Source organism: Aulostomus chinensis, chromosome 15, assembly GCF_037954235.1.
Source record: "Aulostomus chinensis isolate RoL2024-O1b breed Wild chromosome 15, RoL_Achi_v1.0, whole genome shotgun sequence".
Taxonomy (NCBI): domain Eukaryota; kingdom Metazoa; phylum Chordata; class Actinopteri; order Syngnathiformes; family Aulostomidae; genus Aulostomus; species Aulostomus chinensis.
In genome coordinates this window covers 20,116,121-20,135,981 of record NC_141334.1, presented here as the reverse complement: position 1 = coordinate 20,135,981, position 19,861 = coordinate 20,116,121, and the positions used below count along the sequence as shown (strand labels likewise).

General features: G+C 38.9%; 1 protein-coding gene across 4 annotated transcripts in view; it reads right to left on the bottom strand.

The window, feature by feature from the left end:
- Positions 1-19,861, bottom strand: part of arhgap32b (Rho GTPase activating protein 32b) — a 123,961-nt gene that overhangs the window by 59,984 nt on the left and 44,116 nt on the right. For all 4 annotated transcript variants that reach the window (XM_086225830.1, XM_086225833.1, XM_086225834.1 and 1 more), the window contains 3 exons: positions 9,092-9,197; positions 2,911-3,005; positions 2,710-2,794 (listed from right to left, as the gene is read on the bottom strand). In XM_086225830.1, the coding sequence (XP_086081956.1) occupies positions 2,710-2,794; positions 2,911-3,005; positions 9,092-9,197 (286 nt within the window). The remainder of the gene's footprint in view (positions 1-2,709; positions 2,795-2,910; positions 3,006-9,091; positions 9,198-19,861) is intronic.

The following is a 19,861-nucleotide window of genomic DNA, read 5'->3' as shown; positions in this document are numbered from 1 at the left end:
TGGTTGTCTGTCTATTTGTGTTGGCTCTGCAATGGACTGGCGACCTGTCCAGGGTGAACCCCACCTCTCGTTGAAGGCTGCTGGGATAGACTCCAGCCCCCCCACAACCCTTAACAGGATAAGTGGTATAAAAAAAAAATGGATGGATGGACAACAGCAGCTATCATTTTGCGTTTAACACAGCTCATAAAAATCTACGTTCATGATTCATCGAAGCACTCAAATATACTACGTCATTATACATGTCCGATACACACACACACACACACACACACACACACGTTTAGTTTAGATGGTGAAAACATCCATATTGTATTGGTGTAATTTTACCATGTATTCTATTGACAAGCTGCTGATAGTTTGCCAGCACTGGTCGTCCGTCGTCGTCTTCATCTATACTTGATGTGATGAAAAATAAATTCATCACTGCGACTGTTTTAAAGCAGTTAAGAACTAATTTCCTCAATGCAATTACAGTCAGATATAATTGAGCAATCTAGGGAGTGGTACAGTCCTGTCCACAGTCCTAAAAGAAGTGGTATAAGGCGCATACAACTGTGTCCTTGCTGATACTGATCCCACATTTATACACAGTATCAGAGGCATTTATAATACTGGTGTTAGAGTCAGAATAACTCCAATTTGGTTAGGTCAGAGCAATGGAATTTTAATTCTGTCAAATGCTTACTGCATATTTACCCTTAGGCATACAGAAAACATAACATTCCATTGAATTAATTTCTGTCACACCAGCAGATGAGATGATTTGCATGGTCCGTCTGCTGAAAAACATCTGCTTTGCAAAGAATGCAGGGAGGTTATCCGTCAAATATAACCTAAAACACCAGTTGTCTCATTCATATTGCAAAAAAAGGAGGTTCTATTCTGATTATGATGGTTTCAACAAGGTTTTTGATATAGTGAAAAATTAAATAGCCGTTTATCACAGTGGAAGGCATTACGCATAAGGCAAAGATTGACACAAGGGGAACAAATCTTGAGTAATAAATCAAAATCACAAATCCAGAAAAGGTGAGTTTTTCCTGAGGGTTTAATTCCCTTCAGAGAAAAAGCAGGAGTAGTAGTGAACACCAAAACCACGCAGCAGCAAACAAAGAAGCAGTGATATTTGAAAGCAACATAAAATCCACAGGACGGGTGAGACTGTGATTCTGTCTGCTAGTACTCACAGCAGGGACAGCAAAAGCAGAGCTGATCTGCTGGGTAAAGACAATCCATATTAGATGACGAGCTGCCTTTGTCCATGCAGCAAATGCAACCTGAGTTTTATCAATAAAATAGCTGCATGTGAAATATGTGTGGACAGGCTACTTCTGCCCTCCAGACAACAACATGTAACAAGTTTAGCTGAGTACTGACCCCTACTGGTTCTTTAAGATGTCAAAGAATGGTCAGGTGCCTGATATTGTTTTTATGAGGAAAAGTCAAATTTCACTGACAAAATTCCATTTTTCTAGCAGTCATTTAGAGTTTATAAGAACAACCCAGTCTTCATTCCTTTAGTGTAGTGTGAATCCAGTAATGTTATCAATCAATAAAAAGCTGTGACGGAGTTTGTTTTCACAATCATACGCAGACAATACACACACACACACACATACATATACATATACATATACACATATATACATATATACATACATATATATACATATATACATATACATATATATACATATACATACATATAAACATATACATATATACACATATATACATATACATATATACACATATATACATACACATACATATATACACATATATACATACACATACATATATACACATACATACACATACATATATACACATATATATATATACATATATACACATACATATATATATATACATATATATATACATATATACACATATATACATATATACACATATATACATACATATATACATATATATACATACATACATACACATACACATATATATACACATACACATATATACACATACACATATATATATACATACATATATACATATATATACATACATATATATATACACATACATATATATACACATACACATATATATACACATACACATATATATACACATACACATATATATATACACATACACATATATATACACATACACATATATCATTTCTTTCCCAACTGCATTTGATCTTATTTAACATAGAGTACAATTTTAAGTGTGATATTGTCAAAAGGGTAAGCATATAATTGACAAGTGCACCAGCAGTTGTCCAAACCTACATGTAACTTCAAGCAGTCCTACATAAATATTCTCACTGAGCTGAGGTATGTGAAACTGGAGTGAATGAGGTCGTGCTTTAGCTGGCGAGGGACTTCATGGGAAATATCAAACAAATGCAAATCAACGATCTTGGTGATATCAACGGCAAAAATTCTCCTTGATATCAATTGGAAGAGACATGTGAGTCAAACTTCTGGCTTTAAGAGCATCATCTTCTCACCCTACACTGCAGGGGGATGACGGGAAAAAATATATGCAAAGTTCAAAGCATTGCCTGAACTATGATTGACATTTATTGTGCCACAGTTTAAACATTTAAAGAAAGATCTGCGACGTTAACGCACGTTTCCAGCCACAGGTTGCACTTGTCATCGTTTGGGATCTTTGTAAATTAACATGACACATGCAAATTAGGGTGAAAATATTTCAGTATTTTACCTGGATTGATCCAAAGTCCACATTCTCGTAGTGGAAATGAGCGCACTCTGCCAGTTTTGGAAAGTGGCCCTTGGTAAAGCAAAGTCTAGAAAGGACACAAGTACAGAGTTGGGTTAGCACCTCATCATCTGTGCATGATAACAACTTGAGCGTGCAGAAGACAGTGTGTGTGTATATGTGTGTGTGTGTGTTTGTACTTACTTCTTGACATTTTTGACCTTCATGCTGGCTGTGCTGCTGCTGCTCGAGCGCATGAGAGGCTCAGACCGCAGCTCTGGGATCTCAGCACTCCTCGCCTAAAATTTACACAGAAAACAAACTTCAGTTCTCCAGTCCTCTCTGCCACTGTTATACTGAACAATCTTCCACCAAGGCAACACACAGCTGACATGTTACATGTTAGTTCTAAGCATTATTCTATGCAGATGGATGTAATCTTTGTTTTGTTTACAGATAGTGATGTTCCACACAATTGTTACATGATCAGTTTTGTTTTTATTTTAATCAGTTTCAACTTTATTCAGACAAAGTACAAAACATACATGAACAGATTTGTTATTTGACTGTGTAGAAGGCTGGGAAATGTAGAGAAAAATTAAGAAGAAGCTTTTTTTCCAATAACTATAGAAAATCGCATACATGTCAGAAAATAAAGATGTTCAAATTGGTCCTGACCTGCCTAGTAATAAGCGGTAAAACTAATTTTTCACCCCAATTTTCTAACATTTAATTTTCTAATTACCAGACTTTGCATTTCTGAAAAGATTGAGACAGTGACATTGTGTCACAATTCTCAATACAGACAAAATACAGAATAGAATACCACATTTAGACAATATTTGATATATATCGATATATAGCCAAAGCCTATTCTAACAATTTAAGAGCATCATTAATTTCATATTTCCTGGCATCAACACTGAAAAGTGCTCTTGTCTTTATTACTCACTCACAACTGCTTTTTGTGCTGTTAAAATCAGCCTGTACCTCAGGAAAACCCTGAAGAAACCCCTTTATTAAGAAAAAATTAAATCTTTAAGGATGGCATCTTTATTAAGGCACACCTGCTCAGCTGACTTGGTGAAACTGAAGTTTTATGGCAGTAAAAAGAAACCTCTCCAATAGAAAACAACTCCATTCAATCAAAATCCAAATAATATGGGACATGCAGAATCACATCTGGACAGTGGCAGACACTGCAGGTGGAAAGTTTATTGCATTGTATCGAACTATAAATGTGGCTTTGACTTATTTCATGTTTTAGTGCGTAAGATCACTTCTGCACTACAGATTAACACATGCCTGTACTCAGGGCAGAAAAGTCTAATGCCCGTTCTCACAACTAGACTCTCAGAATGTTTTCAAGATGTATTCAGTAGAATTTAAATGTTATCATAACATGACAAGGTTAGCCAACAATCTTAATCTCACTCTCCTCAGGATGACCTTATCCTAAATTTTCATCTAATTCTGAGAACCTCTACACTGGAAAAAAATTACAAGTCATTTTTAGAAACCGCAATATCCATTTTTTTAACCCCAAAAACCTTAATAATGTTTTGCTTTTAGAGTCCCCATGACAACAATTCCTGCCTTATATTAACATTTTATTTCAAATTCCTTATCAATATGTACTGTATGTATTGTTTCTTTTTACTGATTTTTTTTTTTTTTTACTAATTGCTTGGTTTCTTTCTGTTTTTATTTCTTATGTGCAATTAAATAAACCATAAGAGGAGTTAATATAAGAGGAAGAAACAAGGTCTAATGCCTTTGTATTTCCTTTTTTCCTTCTTAGATCTGAATGAAAATGTCAAGTGATTTGTGACACAAAACATACATAACAGTTCGCTGCCCTTATTTGGGCATGACCTGACACACACATCTAATTTGAGACCAAACACGATTCATCAAAATACTGGGTCCCACTTAGGATTTGTTTCCTCTACCTGTGTTGTGTCAGAATAAATATAAGACATGCCAGCATGTGAATAGGTGACTTTTTTACCCCCCAAAAAAAGCCATTAAATAAATGACAGAGCACAGCAAGTGTGTTTACCAATGAATTTCAAGAGGCTCAGTGGAGTGGCGGGTCACTTAAATCAAGTGGTAACTAGTTAAAGCCTTTTGACTTTTGATTTACACAGCCTTTTTACAGCAGATGTTTTGACTTCTCAAAAGCTGGAAACACATGGGTGGAAACATTTATAATTGCTCTATTAAATTAATTATCCCACTAAGGTACTCTATTGAGCATGGACAATACCAGAGCCCTGAAACCGGCTCAGCTAAATGGAATGAACCATGTCCCCTTCAAGACATATTTAAGGACATGCAGAATTCCTCAACCAGGAAAAATAAACTGACATCTTTTCTTCACCAGAGTGCAAAAAGGGAGCTCCTGTACACTGTCTGAACTTTCAATATTACATTTATTTGCAATGTTTCCACCTGAAGGTCTGCCTTTCTCCTTCAGGTCCTGTTTTCTGACTGCCTTTCTCCTATGGACCTGTTCTCTCACTGCCCTTCTCCTATGGACCTGTTCTCTCGCTGCCCTTCTCCTACAGACCTGTTCTCTCGCTGCCCTTCTCCTACAGACCTGTTCTCTCACTGCCCTTCTCCTACAGACCTGTTCTCTCGCTGCCCTTCTCCTACGGACCTGTTCTCTCGCTGCCCTTCTCCTATGGACCTGTTCTCTCGCTGCCCTTCTTCTATGGACCTGTCTCTTAAAATAGATGTGCAAAGTGATCCTTTCGTGCCCTGATATTTTCTTCATACAAAATAATGTCAAGTTACCTCAACTATATCTACAACCCATTTCTCCAAGAAAAGTCCACAATATATGAACATGACAATACTTTCTATAGCAAACATGTCATTCCTGGGCCTAAAAAAAAAAACAAAAAAACATGCAGATCTAAAAAAAAAAAAAAAAATGTAGAAGAAGGTGCTAGAAGTGTAAATATTGGGATACTCACAGCAGTGACATTTCGAGCTATATTCTCTACATCTGAATTTCACAAATAATATACAGTCGCCATCTTAAAAAGGATTTCGGTCACATCCCCACTATTTCCTGGTTGTGTACCAACCAAATACTCTATAAATATCTACAAATCTTTACATGAATATAGAGTTATGATACAGTACCATAGAAATACAGAACAATACCTCACAGCAAAATTCTTCACTGGTGTGAGTCTCTCACTAAGATCACAGCAGCTTCACTTGAAAGTAGTTTTGATGAGTTGACTCTTCTCCTGATAACAGAATTTAAACTAGTACTGAACAAGCAGCATATCATGTTTTTGTTTTTTTAGCTTTTTTCTTTTATTAGACCTCTTTTCCTCCTATTCATTGTAAGATTAATATGTATTTGGCTTTGCCTGCTAAATTGGGTGCACTTGTAACAACACAGATGGGGTCCATTAAGACATCACCTAAAAAGTCTGGATTTACATTTAACAGCAGATTGATGTTAGAACAACAAAGATTAACCATATACATTATCTGGCTGTACTGTTTAAGAATGCACTATTCAGGCATGAACTACCCAAACATTGCTGTGTTTATTTTATGTTAAGAGTCTTATGCCAATATACCTAGTGGCCTTATTCAGCAACCAACCAGCCTGAAAGACTGTGAGTGTTTGTGTGATATATGACACCTGCTGAATGACGGAGACTGGGGGTAGAGAGACAATAAATGTAGGTGTGTGAGAAACCTGTTCCTATGAGCTAGAAATAAGGATACTTTAAAGTCCCACACATATTGAAACTCTCCTTCAAGCAAATTCTGCATAAAACCCAGGTAAAAGTAAATACACAGGTCTCCTGGAGTGTTTGAGGAAGGCTAAGGGTGACTATGTTGTAGATAATGTTCTAATAATAATGATAATAATAATAATGTTCTAATAAGGTATAGCAGGGTCAGATGTGTATTAGTTACTGCCTAATGTATACGCCAAATAGGATCTGATAGCAGTTCTTTTGCAAACTCTTTCCAGCTCACTGCATACCACACTGGGAAAAGTTTTGTTCTCTGTGGCCAAGCTGACAGTCCGCTGTGACTAATAACTTAACCTGATCGTAGAAACCCTGATTTATTTTCATGACAGTGAGGAGGTGGGGTGGTAATGTGGATTGTCGTGCCTGGCTGAGACATGATCCATGCATCCTTACTGCAAGTTACAGCCAGCATGTTATTATTTATCATATATACAGTAATTTGTGTGTAGATCATGTCAGTGTTTTCCAGTGAAGGTGAGCCAGTGCTCGTTCACTGTGCTATAAGACCACATATCTGCTTTGTTGCTTGCCACTGTGTACAAAATTACACTGATGATTTTCCATGGTACTACAGAACAACACAAAGGACTCAGGGGGGTCTTGTCATTTGGAATGTAGAAAATAAATCACTTTCAGTGAGAATTTAGCATTCCACTTGTTGGACGAATAGTTAAGCCCTTGCTTGAAATTTAACTAAGCCTTCCTGTCTCGATTTCCACATATACACAAATGCTTTGTATATTTTTTCCTTTCCAGCATCAGCATTTCCAGTATTCGGGCATCTAAGATCTTCAGAAATGTCTCTCGCAAACTTGTGTCTTTAAAATAAGATGGTCCCATAAAATTAAAAGGACTGCCCAGGTTCAAACCTGACTGTATACCATTAATATAAACTTTCAGCTATAACTGCTTTTTGGATGTAAAGTTTAGACATTTTTGCCACTGACAAGATGGATACATTTCCTTGATGAATAAACAACCAAGTTTTTTTTCCTTTTATGTTTAAAAATAAGCTAACTTTTCTAATTTTAGGTCATATTTTCACAAATGGAGAAGTCAGGGCTGATAAAGATACTCTTGTTGAAAGTACTTATTTGGCAAAAAGCAGATTATGATGTTTATGTTTGTTTGTTTATTTAAATAGTAATGCCTTGTTGTTTCTTGATGTCAGTTTGTTTATTTTGGTTGTTGCCAAATAATGCTCATAACAATTCTTAAGTCTTTTAGCTCTTCACCACATGCATCTTACCTAAATTTCTAAAATGATATTTAAAGTTTCACATTATCAGATAGCTCTTATCCACTGCCATTTGTCAATGTCATCCTGTTAGCCAATGGGCCTGTAGTCGTCAGTGTGGCAAATAACGGCTTATATCAGTGATAACAATGCATGGCCACTATTTCAGTGCAACCACACAAAAAAGGATCAGTGAAAAAAACTTCACCAGAGAGCTGCTGACAAATGATGCAAATCAGATAAATAAAGTTGGCAGATTTAATTTAATGTACCAAGTGTGATCTGTGGCCACACTGGAGTTTTAAACCATCATTGAGAAGGTCAGGACAATTTTGTCTGCCGTTACTTTCTGAGACACATTAAGTTTCAGGTTAGAATTTGGTTTAGATTCTGTTAGGGGCAACATTATGTGTCATGGCAGGCAATTTCCTTTCGAAGCTTGCAAAGACAGACAGCTATCACAATAGTTTCTTCAGTTTATAATATGAAAATCAATCCATGATCATTGTACTGTGTAACATGCAAAATCAATATGTGCAGGCAGGTGGGAACCTCTGTTTCTTTATGACTTGCATCCTACACAGTGCAACAGGGCGTTGGTGTGGCAGCTCAAACGGAGTAGCTTTGTGCTCAGACATGTAAAATGCATGCAACTCCAGTACAGATTCCCTCTCGTATCAAATAGTGAACAAAGAAAAGCAGACATGCAGTATTAAAAGCCACACCTCTGTGATCAATATTCATTAGCCTGGTGAGATTGTTGTTTCTCTTTTTCTCTCTCTCCCTAATGCCTGATCAAATTGAGCACTTGCTCCAACCGCGTGCCGACCATGGGCGGCTCAGCATGTTACCATGGAGACGGCCTCATTTTCACCATGCTGTTGATGCAAGAAGTGAGACCCAAACCAAACGCAGGAGGAGAGGAAATAATGAATGATGCTGTCTGGTGAATAGGATCTCATGTGCTGAAATAGGACAGTGTGGAGAGAGATGGCAGGTAGATGACCGTTTACAATCTGTGTTTAGAGTCCAGCGTGGTGGCTTTCATATGCCAGCAATCATCTACATTAATCGGCACGAGGTGTCTTGTTTCAGGAGAAGGACTTAGTTTCAGTAGAAGAGAAAGAGGGATAAGCAATCAATCCATTGGGTTTAAAGATACTGATAAGAACAAATGAAGCGGCTGCTACGGTAATTGAGTGTGGGTTGGTGTTATCAGAGGGTCTGACATTTTGTTATGACATCCAAAATGAGAGGAAGACACAAACCACTTTCCACTAAAGAGTGACTGACCAGTTTGTTGATGCTAACATCGTGTGTGTGTGTGTGTATGTGCGTGCGTGTGTGTGTGCGTCACCATGGCACTGATTGTCTCCTCCCAGTCAGGTCTCTCCCTGGGATGAATGTGAGCCAGTTCAGGCACAATGTCGTCCTCCTCTAGGTGACGTCCAGGCCTCAGGCCCCTGTAGAAAACAGGACACATACACAAACACAAATCAAATTAAACTTAAATTAAATGAATGAAATCCAATAGGATGATATAAAGCTGCAAGTAAAAACAAGTCAAAATTGTGTGCCAGTAAAAATGTGGAACATACAAACCTACAGTGAGATAGAGACAGATGATGGAAGGCAAGTATTCAGTGAACATATTTTGGAGTAAAATAACCCATGGAATATCCTCATTTAATTCATTATCTCTACACATACTGTGTTTCAACATTTTTACTGACGTATGCATGAAGCCGAAAGGGTATCAACTAATGAATAAGGAGTAAAAACTACCATTCAAACACGTGTCTTTAAAGATGATACCATTTCCAAACCACACAATGACCTCAACTTTTTGGAGATATACACAACAGTCTGATCTAGACTGAGCAATGACCGAGATTAGAGATTTGAGGGTTTTTTATACCTATAGTTCAGTGGACTCAGTACAGTTCTGGGGAGAAGGTCCTGCATTTGCATTTTTATTTGGTCAGGTTTGGTGTCACACTGTCATTTTATCAAGTTCATCATATTTTGTACACAAAGATGGTAAATGGACTCAATTTTATATAGCGCTTTTCTACCTTAGCGGCACTCAAAGCGCTTTACAGTGTCATCTCATTCACCCATTCACACACACTCACACTGATGATGGAGGCTACCATGCAAGGCACCAACCTACTCATCAGGAGCAATTATGGGTCAAGTACCTTGCTCAAGGACACTTGGACATGGTCACCGGGGTCAAGGATCGAACCAGCGACCCTTCAGTTGCTAGACGGCCACTCTACCCCCGAGCCATGCTGCCGTAACAAAGGTCACATGGTCAGAATAAGGAGACCGGGGGATTCCACAAGCATGTCTTTAATGATGTTACGTGTGCGACACGGTCTTATTTTGTCCTACAGAGGGCTCCAAATCACAGGGCCACATTTCAGTCTGATCTTTTTTGCTACATTTATATGTAAATTATGTCATTAACCTGCACACCTTCTATTCCCCAAATTTGACTGTGTCAACACCTTCAATTTCTAATGGCCTCATAAAAATGGCCATGGTGTCACATAACTGTCAAACTACGCTTAAGTGTTAAATTACCTTTTGATTCTCTTTTGCGATTAAAATGTAAGTTAAAAAAAAAAAACAGACTCCTCTGTGCTTCCTCCTCCCTGACTCACACTGCCGTCACCTGTGTGTGAGCAAGTCAAATGAATGTTTTTTAGTTTACTTCCTATATTTGGCCCATTTCCTTTTGCACCTCAAAAGAAACACACCATGGTCCACATGAGTATGAATGTTTGTCTGTCTATATGTGTTGGCCTTGAGATGGATTGGCGACCTGACAATCCTTAACAGGATAAGCGGTAGAAAATGGATGGATGGGTGGATGGAGTTCCCAAGGAAACTTAATGTAGAGAATGAAGCCGTTTGGATGAGCGATTCTGGAGACAGCTGCAGGCAGCAATCAGCCGGTTCTGAACAGGTGCTGAAGGTACATGAAGGAGTAGTCTTCATAAAAAGTCTCATCAACATCAAAGACCATCCTTGTTTTCAGAGAAGCTGAGCGACACAAAATGTGGATGAAAATGAAAAAGGTCTAAATCAGCCTCACACACACAAACAATATCTTGAGAATACTTTAACCATTATTCTGAATGCCAAAGCGATGACGTATCAACATGAGCTTAAACCGGACATACAAAGGACTACTGTTTTTAGGAAGGATGGTACGGACTGTAGCAGTTGCAAGATGACAGCATCTTGCAAAGGCTGAAATAATTGGACTCAAGGGCTGGGGATTTCAATTCTTTCGATCATGCCCTGCAGACCTACTTACAACACCATTCACTATTCAGTATCATTCAGCCCAAGTCTTTGCCAACTAGGAGGACATTCAGAGATCCCAGACCCCCATTGAGGTCCTTGTTATAGTTTCTTGCAAACTGATTAAAAAAAATGTCCAGCTCTGTCCCAAAATGTAAATAGAATGGTAAATTGACTTATTTTTATATAGTGCCTTTCTACCTTACCAGCACTCAAAGTGCGTGATTGTGTCATCTCATTCACCAATTCACACACACACACTGATGTGGAGGCTGCCATACAAGGTGCCACCCTACTCATCGGGAGCAATTACCGGTTCGGTATCTTGTTCAAGGACACTTTGACATCATCACCGGGGGAAGTGAGGTTCAAACCAGCCACCCTTTGGTTGCTAGATGGCCACTCTACCTCTGAGTCATGCTGCAAAAATGTGATGGCCTGTTTTTGGCCCACTGTCCACTCCTCCCAGAAAAATTGGCCAGCTGTTTGTATAATCCCACTGACAGTCAAACTAATAACATGTCCCTGAAAACACAACCTCTATGGCAGACATAATTAATCAGAGCCATTACAGCACATAGATTTTGCAGTTGGTAGCATTTAAGCAAACAATAGGGCAGTGGGAGATTGCAAACCTCCACTATGGTCAATGCTACATTGTTCCTTGCTACACACATTCGCAAAGTTTGGTGAAAATGGGAAATCCAAGTGGAAATTAGATGTAGATGGAACTAACATAGTTTTATAAATCTTCACACCCAGAACTTCTGACTAACAGGTACGCATTGAGCAAAGAAAAGTACAATATGACAATAGACAATGTGGTACAAAATATTTCCCAATATTCAGATGGTGAGGAGAATATTTATAGATCTGCTCTGAAAAGATGCTAATTTTACTTGATTGCCAGCTATACTGAGAGCTGACGGTGTTAAATAATAGTATGATTGGATGAATATTCAAGGTAAATGTTTTAACACATAAAAGAGGAAATGTACTTGGTAAGAGGAGTAAAAGATACACAAAGAGAACCATACTTGTATGTAATTCTAAACTTCAAAACTGTAAAACGCTACCCACAAGATATTGCAACATCATCACATGGGACATTCTTAAACCAGGTCCTCCACACACACACACACACACACACACACACACAATAATAAACCAAAGGAAATTTGTTGGAACTGTAAAAGCCAGTGGGGCCAAAAAATGCTGGAGAAATCATGCCAGCCCCACATAACTTTGGACTTGAAACGTCATTAACATAATGTTGATTAGAATTATTCTGCAAGGACAAAAAATAAACAGAAAACAAGGGTCAGGATATAAAGTAACACAACAAGGCTATATGAGGACAAAACTGCCATCAACCTCCCCTGGAAGTCTGAGAAGATTGTGGTGTAGCCATTCACAATTCTACAATTCTATTAAGTATTACATTTCAATATTAAGACTGATTGCAATTATTGATTTTTTTTTTGAATTGCCCATTAAAAAAGATTGAGTTATAGACAGACTACTGGCTATATAGAGCAAGTAGTGGAGGGATACTATACTAATGTGTGCTAACCCTGACTTGCTGGCCCTGCAGCACAGCAGGGTTAGCCCTGACTTTCAGGATTATCCCCAGAAAATGACCTAAGCTAAGGGCTAACAACTACCTGTTTGAAAAAGGGCTAAGGAAAAAAGTAGAATTTGTGTCAAGGTTTTGTTTTCAAATAATAGTCCTCTTTTTGATATGCAATCTGTATTTTCTTGTTTTGTGTTTACATTCCTTCCTCCAGAAGCCAGTGTCTGTTGACAGCTAACACTAGCAAACTAGCAAAATCAGCAAGACGATTTCATGCCAAGACAAAAATTCAAACAATCGACTTGCTCAGGTGGTCGAGTGACCCTGGTCCTTGCTGCATGTCACCCCCCCTGGTTTCCTGTCTGTCTCTGTCTGGTAAATAAAGGCTTCTATGCCTAAAAAATCTTGAAAAAAATTCAACCAATCAAATTAGTTGCAGGCTGACACGGCAATGTTCCCAATTTAGTGGTTTGTGAAGTCTGTTCAAGATAAATTTGACAGAACATTCCAGAGTGTAATGGTTTTAACACAAACTGTTGCTAAATTCGCTGAGGCATTTATCAGGATTCCAGAACAAATAAAAGAAAAGCTAAAAAAGAAATGTGAAAATGAATATAAGGATGTTAAGGACAGTAACTACTGCATAGATTACTTATCTGTTTTCTGATATTGTAGATGCTGTCATGAGACAGTACTTACATGCATCAAGGGACTTTTACTCCCAGGAGAGTACAAGTGAGGTGTGAAACACTTCGCCCCAGGCTTACCCTTAACTAATAATGTGTGCGGAAAAAAGGGCTAAGTAAGCTGCTAGCTAGCTAAGAGTGTACAATGTGAAAAGCCCTAATGTGCCAGTGTGAAAAGCATTTATAATTCCATAGTTTTAGTTCTGAAGGCCTTAGTTCAAGACTGTAGTAGGTCTAAAATCCAGTCATAAGGAGAGCGGTGAGAAATAACATGGGAGGCTTCCAAAACATCGAGGCAGACCTTCGCTGACTGTCATCCCTCACCCACAATGACCCTGATGACATGCAAGAAGTACCACTTAGCAAGCAACATTGAGCACTTGCGTGAAACACTCTCAGACACTCAGGATAACAGCAAAGCCTCAGCAGTGCATTTCCCTCAGCATCACCTTCTCTGCTCTCAAGTGTGGTGCACTCCTCAAATTCCCAGCATTCCATGGTGAGGAAGAGGCATGCACAGAGAAAGGAACTGCTCCCTCTAACTGCTAGAAACACATGATACACTTCACACTTTCTCTCTCAACTTCTTGAATGGGCTTCTCAGAATTTGGGCTATTCATCAAAGACATTTGCAACACCCTCTTAAACTTGAGCTTAAAAATAAAAGCAGCTCCATTTGGTTGTAAAATGAAAGCCATGAAAATGTATTTTCACCTCAGTAAAGAAAATGGTCCCTTAATTCAATTTACTTTGAATTGAATTTAGCTCCCATTCTCTTACTATTAGTCTGCTTCACTCTGAGTGCTTGACTCAGCACATGGTCAAACCAGAGTTTCACACACCAATATTTCAACAAAGTTGCCATAGTCACATTAGCAAAAGTCCTATCCCTCACACTACCAGATCTGTCAACAGATTACAGAGAAATACACGGTAAAGGCAGAGAGAAAGGCTACAAAATACTTAAGAGCAGTGTCACCTGGAGAGACTAAAAAACACAGGAAATGATAACTACAAACTTGTACAAAGCAAAGAAGATAAGTAAGTTTTGAGTTTGCAAAATTCAGAAAATTAGAATCACACTGGCAAAGGTCAACATAACTCAGAAACATAATCCTGACCTAAATGTAATCAGACCATAACCCTGCTGGAATTGGTCTCAATGAACACGCTATTACAGGCAAAGTGGCTAAAGCTGAAACTAGTCAGAGACAAGAAAGCTTCTGTTCTCGCTGATATCAGAAAAACAAATAAAAAATACTGTATTTCATTTTAGTTGAAGGTTTTTAATCTGATGTTTCCCTTTATTATAGTGGGCATTATTATATGTAAATGAATTACATTTGATACTAGGCCTGGGTGATACCAGGAAAATATGCGATGTGCGATTACACTGTTCAATATTGCAATGACAATATGACCTGCGATAAATGTTTTTTTTTTATGAAATATCAAAAGGGTACATATTAGCTACAGTACATTAAAAACATATCTTTCTGTTTTAATATTTACAGCTAACATAGACCACAAACATTTAATAGCCTATGCCCATTGAATAAAGAAATTGAACAGTTATTTGTATCCAACATATGCTTTTTTTTTTAACATATTGCAATTAAACAAGGCTCAAACCTGGCTGTTGGCAAATTCAAACAATTTCCAAGACTCTAACTAAAAGATATCTGGAAGAAAACATCAATAAAATAAATTAAACATGGCAACTGGAAAATTAAACATTTCTCCCATTATAAAGATGGAGACCTGCCGATGCCATCATCTTGCTAAAAAGGTAGCAATTACAGTTCTATAATGGAGAAAACTTAAAGAGTAATGTAGAACCACTAAATCAAGAGAAAGGGAGATTTATTCATCCCAAAACTCCTTTAACTCTTCTCTTATTTCAAGTTCTTACACAGGAATACCAACGTGTTCACTTTGCTAGGTTTCAAGCAGGAGCGCTGACATGTAACCACATTCCCTGACGCGCTCAAGAGCCTCTCTGAGGGCGAACGAGTGGCTGCGCAGTCGCGTTCACTAAACTCACTTAAATGGACGGTTGCTGCAGTCATTTGACGTCATGCGGACTCGGTGTTGTCGGCTGTTTAGAACCTTGGCTGTCTTTGAATTGTTTGTGCAGTTCTTTTTGGAGGTGATTCAGGTGTGATGAAGATTGGTCGTGTTTCCCTCTTAGTTGCCACAACCGCCCCACGTTTTACACCGCACCTGGGCTTGGTCGACGTCGTCTCGTTTGAACCCAAAATAGCTCCAAATGAGTGAGGAGCTATTTTCTTTCGCCACCAGGTCCACCTCATTTTCCTCGCGCTCGCTAGTTTTCTCTGCGTCATCATCCACGTAACGCGCCTGCCCTCGGCTCCACCAGCTTGTTAGTGTCCGCTATCACCACACACGCCGTATGGAGCTGACACCACGGCCGAACACGCAGCTAATTTAACAACGTCGCATGTGATTGGTTTATTTTCGCAGCATGTGAAAATGAACTTCTCATCGTGGACACCTGACTTTCGCGATGTGTTGATCGCACATTTTGATATCGCGATAACGATTAAAATTCAATTATCACCAAGCCCTATTTGATGCATTGCTAAAATTGTCATTTCCATGTTTTTTTATGGGAAGGTCACACATTTGATAAAGTGGGATACAAATCCAAATTTAATTAATAATAATAATTAATTTTTAGTGGAATTTTATTTTTATAAGCTCTGTCCAGTAACCCAGCCTCTTCCCATTCAAATTTGTTGCATTGATGGCAAGAAAAGCTAGGGAAAGTTTAAAAAACATTTTGTTCATACTGCCAGCTAGACACCAAGTATTTCTTTGAATAAAATAACATTTGAATCATGAGGTCAGACACAGCCAAGAAATTGGCCAAGGAAACTGTAATCAGTGTAAGTCTTATTTAAGCCAAATAAAGAGCACAATCAGTTTCAGTGGGTAGAATTCAATTAACCTAGCCAAACAAAGGGACATCCTGCCAGGCTGACTGGACTGAGTTCAATGTTTATAAGAGCAATTCGTAAGAGTGAAGCATGTTTTCATTTCTGGACTGAACACACATGTCACTTTTAGAGCTGCCAATAAGACCAGTCAGAGATCATTATGGCACTGGTCCAATTAAAGACATATCCAATGAGGCTGAGGAAGGGTAGTTGGTTAAGTTGAAACTGTTTTTGCAAATTGAGTATCATTTATCATGTGATTCATCTATTTGCTGGGAATTAAAGTGTGAGTGACTGTCTTTTTAATTTCCCTCTATATCTATGTTGTGTTTGTATTGCAGTCTAGCAGCAACAGTGTGCCAACAAATATGATGTTGTTGGAGACCACAATTCTTTTAGACTGTGACTATGACAACCGTGGGTTTTTACAATAACCATTACACTAGAGGTACTGACCACCTCTCAGAAAGCCAAGATACCACTTAAATGGCTCAATCCTGTCTTCTGACCATTCGGATGTCTTGAAGTGAAGACTATGAAGCCAAGGACACATTAGCGTAATGAGCAGACAACACTCACTAGCTAATTCTTAAGGTATGCCTATTCAATCTAATGTAGTCAAATCTAACAGCATTGAATTCTACTGAAGTTGGTACTTCTACAGTATTTTTTGAGCACTTTCAGAAAGTTACAAGTTCATCCTTATTACTTAGGTTGAAGCATACCCGTTGGAGACTTACCAATTTCTAGGCCTCTGGTTTTGCTGTTTGCACCTTTCTTGAGAACTGCTTATCCAAACTACTGCTACTCAACACAAATTGTGTAAGATTGTCAAAACTTTCACATTAAATTTAGCTGACGCTTCATTAGGTATACGTTGCTGTGGAGGGAGGATGAATACAAACCTCTGGCTCTGTGTATAAGAGAAACCATCTATCATGTTATTCCATTCCTTTGATACCCTTTTTAAAGTCTAAGTTATTACTCTAAAAATTATTCTAATAATATGATTAATCTAAAAAAAAAAGTAACTCAAAATGAGTAACTAAAATAGTGACATTGTATAAATCCTCCAATCAACATTATCGATTTCCCCTTTCAATGTAGTGTAATAATCTATTTTTCTTTAGTAATTGACTCAAAATTAATTTTGTTTGCAATATTTATTTTGAAATCATTGTAATAATGAAGTTTAAATTGAGCCTAAAAGGAAAATATTCATACTTGGAAGTACATCAAGATTTGGTGGTGTAGGTACATAATGTAGAAGCTTAATCGTGTTGTTTTTGTTTGATCTTTTTTTCACTTTTATTGAGAATCATATTTTCAAACAACTACCTGGAAATGTTTCAACTCTTAGAGGTGTTCATTTGTTTCAATTCTGTACCCTACTTCAGTAAATGAGAATGTGACCCTTCCTTCCAAAGTCTACTGGATTACATTGTACTGGTGGTGTGTAAGGAGAGAAGAGGCAGCTTCAGAGCAAGTGAACACTTTTTATCATGACAAACCATTTACTTTGAGAAGTAACATTTCTAAGCCAGTAAAACATGTTCATGAAAAAAAACAAACATGATTGATGATGCAGTCCCAGAAAACCCTGCTGTTAACCGTGTTGGTTTATTCTTGTTTTGGGAAACACTTTCAAAATGACGAGTAGCACATCTAGGCTAATACCCTAATAACGGGCAGTAAGACTATTTTAGGGTGCATGTCACTTCAATTTGAAACAAATAGCCACTAGCAGCCTCTGGCTGACACAATGACAACCTAATTTTTGAAGGTGAAATTAAAGTTTGGTTTAGAGGTCGCTGAAGACAACCACTGGCAAGGTCTGTAGAGAGTAGAAATAAAGAAGAGAAAGAAAATCACACAAGGAGCTCAAGAGGTTTGCAGATTTAAATCTTACTGATTTACAACCAAGACAGAAGCTTTAAGGCAGGATACTTGTTATCCCTCATCCATACTGGCAATGCAAGAAAACCAACTAGCTGAAAAATACATGGACCAATTAATCCATCCATCCATCCATTTGCTATACTGCTTATCCGTTAAGGGTCAGGCCAGGGGTTGGAGCCTATTCCAATTAACTTCAAGCAAGAGGCAGGGTTCACCCTGGACAGATTGCCAGTCCGTGGCAGGGCCAACACATAGAGACAAACAAACATTCACACTCACAGTCACATCCACGGTCAATTTAGAGTCTGTGATTAACTTGCATGTCTTTGGACTGTGGGAGGAAGCCGGAGTACCCGAAGGGAGCCCACGCAGGCACAGGGAGAACATGCCCTGGGTTTGAACCTGGAACCCTCTTGTTCTGAGGCAACAGAACTAAACACTGAACCACTGTGCGGACCACTGAACCACTGTACGGACATACCAATTAAATAAAATGGAAACTCATACATGTAATAGTCTGTCTATTATGTTTTAAGGTGACATTATGCTTTTCCATCTTTTCAGATTTGTGAATATGTTTAAAAAGTTGGATGCTTGTTATAGAGAATGTGGAAGTGTCATATCATGAGGTAGGTGTGTGTTAAAGTAATCCCCGGGGGCAGTTTCAGGTAGCTCTGCACTGCTGAAAAAGCTCGGATTAGGAGAGTTTTTTCAAAAGTCTTATTTTTTTACATTACAACTTCAGGGGAAGCTCCATACATGGCAAATCACCTGGCCCTGGTCTCAATGCCCAGTGGTGTAGCCACCCACACCACTCTGCCATGGAAGTATACAGTGCAGACTACAGAGCAACGGTGTTGTCCTCAAAATGGCTAACGGAAAATGTTTTTTTGGGTGCAAGCACTTCTTATCTTTGCATGGACTCAGACAAGCCTGGAAAACCTCCTGAGGGAGGCGTCCAGGGGGCATCTTCACCAGATGCCCAAACCACCTCAACTGACTCCTCTCGACATTGAGGAGCAGCAGCTCTACTCTGAGTCCCTCACCCTATCTCTAAGGGAGAGCCCAACCACCCTGAGAAGGAAACCCATTTTGGCCACTTGTATTCGCTATCTTGTTCTTTTGGTCATTACCCAAAGCTCATGACCATAGGTGAGGGTTGGAACGTAGATTGACCAGTAAATCGAGAGCCTCGCCTTTTGGCCAAGCTCCCTCTTTACCACAACAGACTGGTTTAGCACCCGCATCACTGTGGATGCTGCACCAATCCGCCTGTCAATCTCCCGCTCCATCCTACCCTCACTCATGAACAAGACGCCGAGATACTTAAACTCCTCCATCTGAGGCAGGACCTCCTCCCTGCCCTGGAGTGAGCAGGCCACCCTTTTCCGGCTGAGGACCATGGCCTCAGACTTGGAGGTTCTGATTCTCATTCCACCCGCTTCACACTCACCTGCGAACTGCCCCAACAAGAGCTGGAGGTCGTGGCTTGATGGACCTAGAGAGGACCACATCATCTGCAAAAAGCAGAGATGACATCCTCCCGCCACCAAACTCAACCCCTCCACCACCCCGCTGCACCTAGAAATTCTGTCCATAAAAGATATGAACAGAACCAGTGACAAAGGGCAGCCTTGGTGGAGTCCAACCCTCACCGGGAACAAGTCTGACTTACTGCTGGCAATGTAGACCAG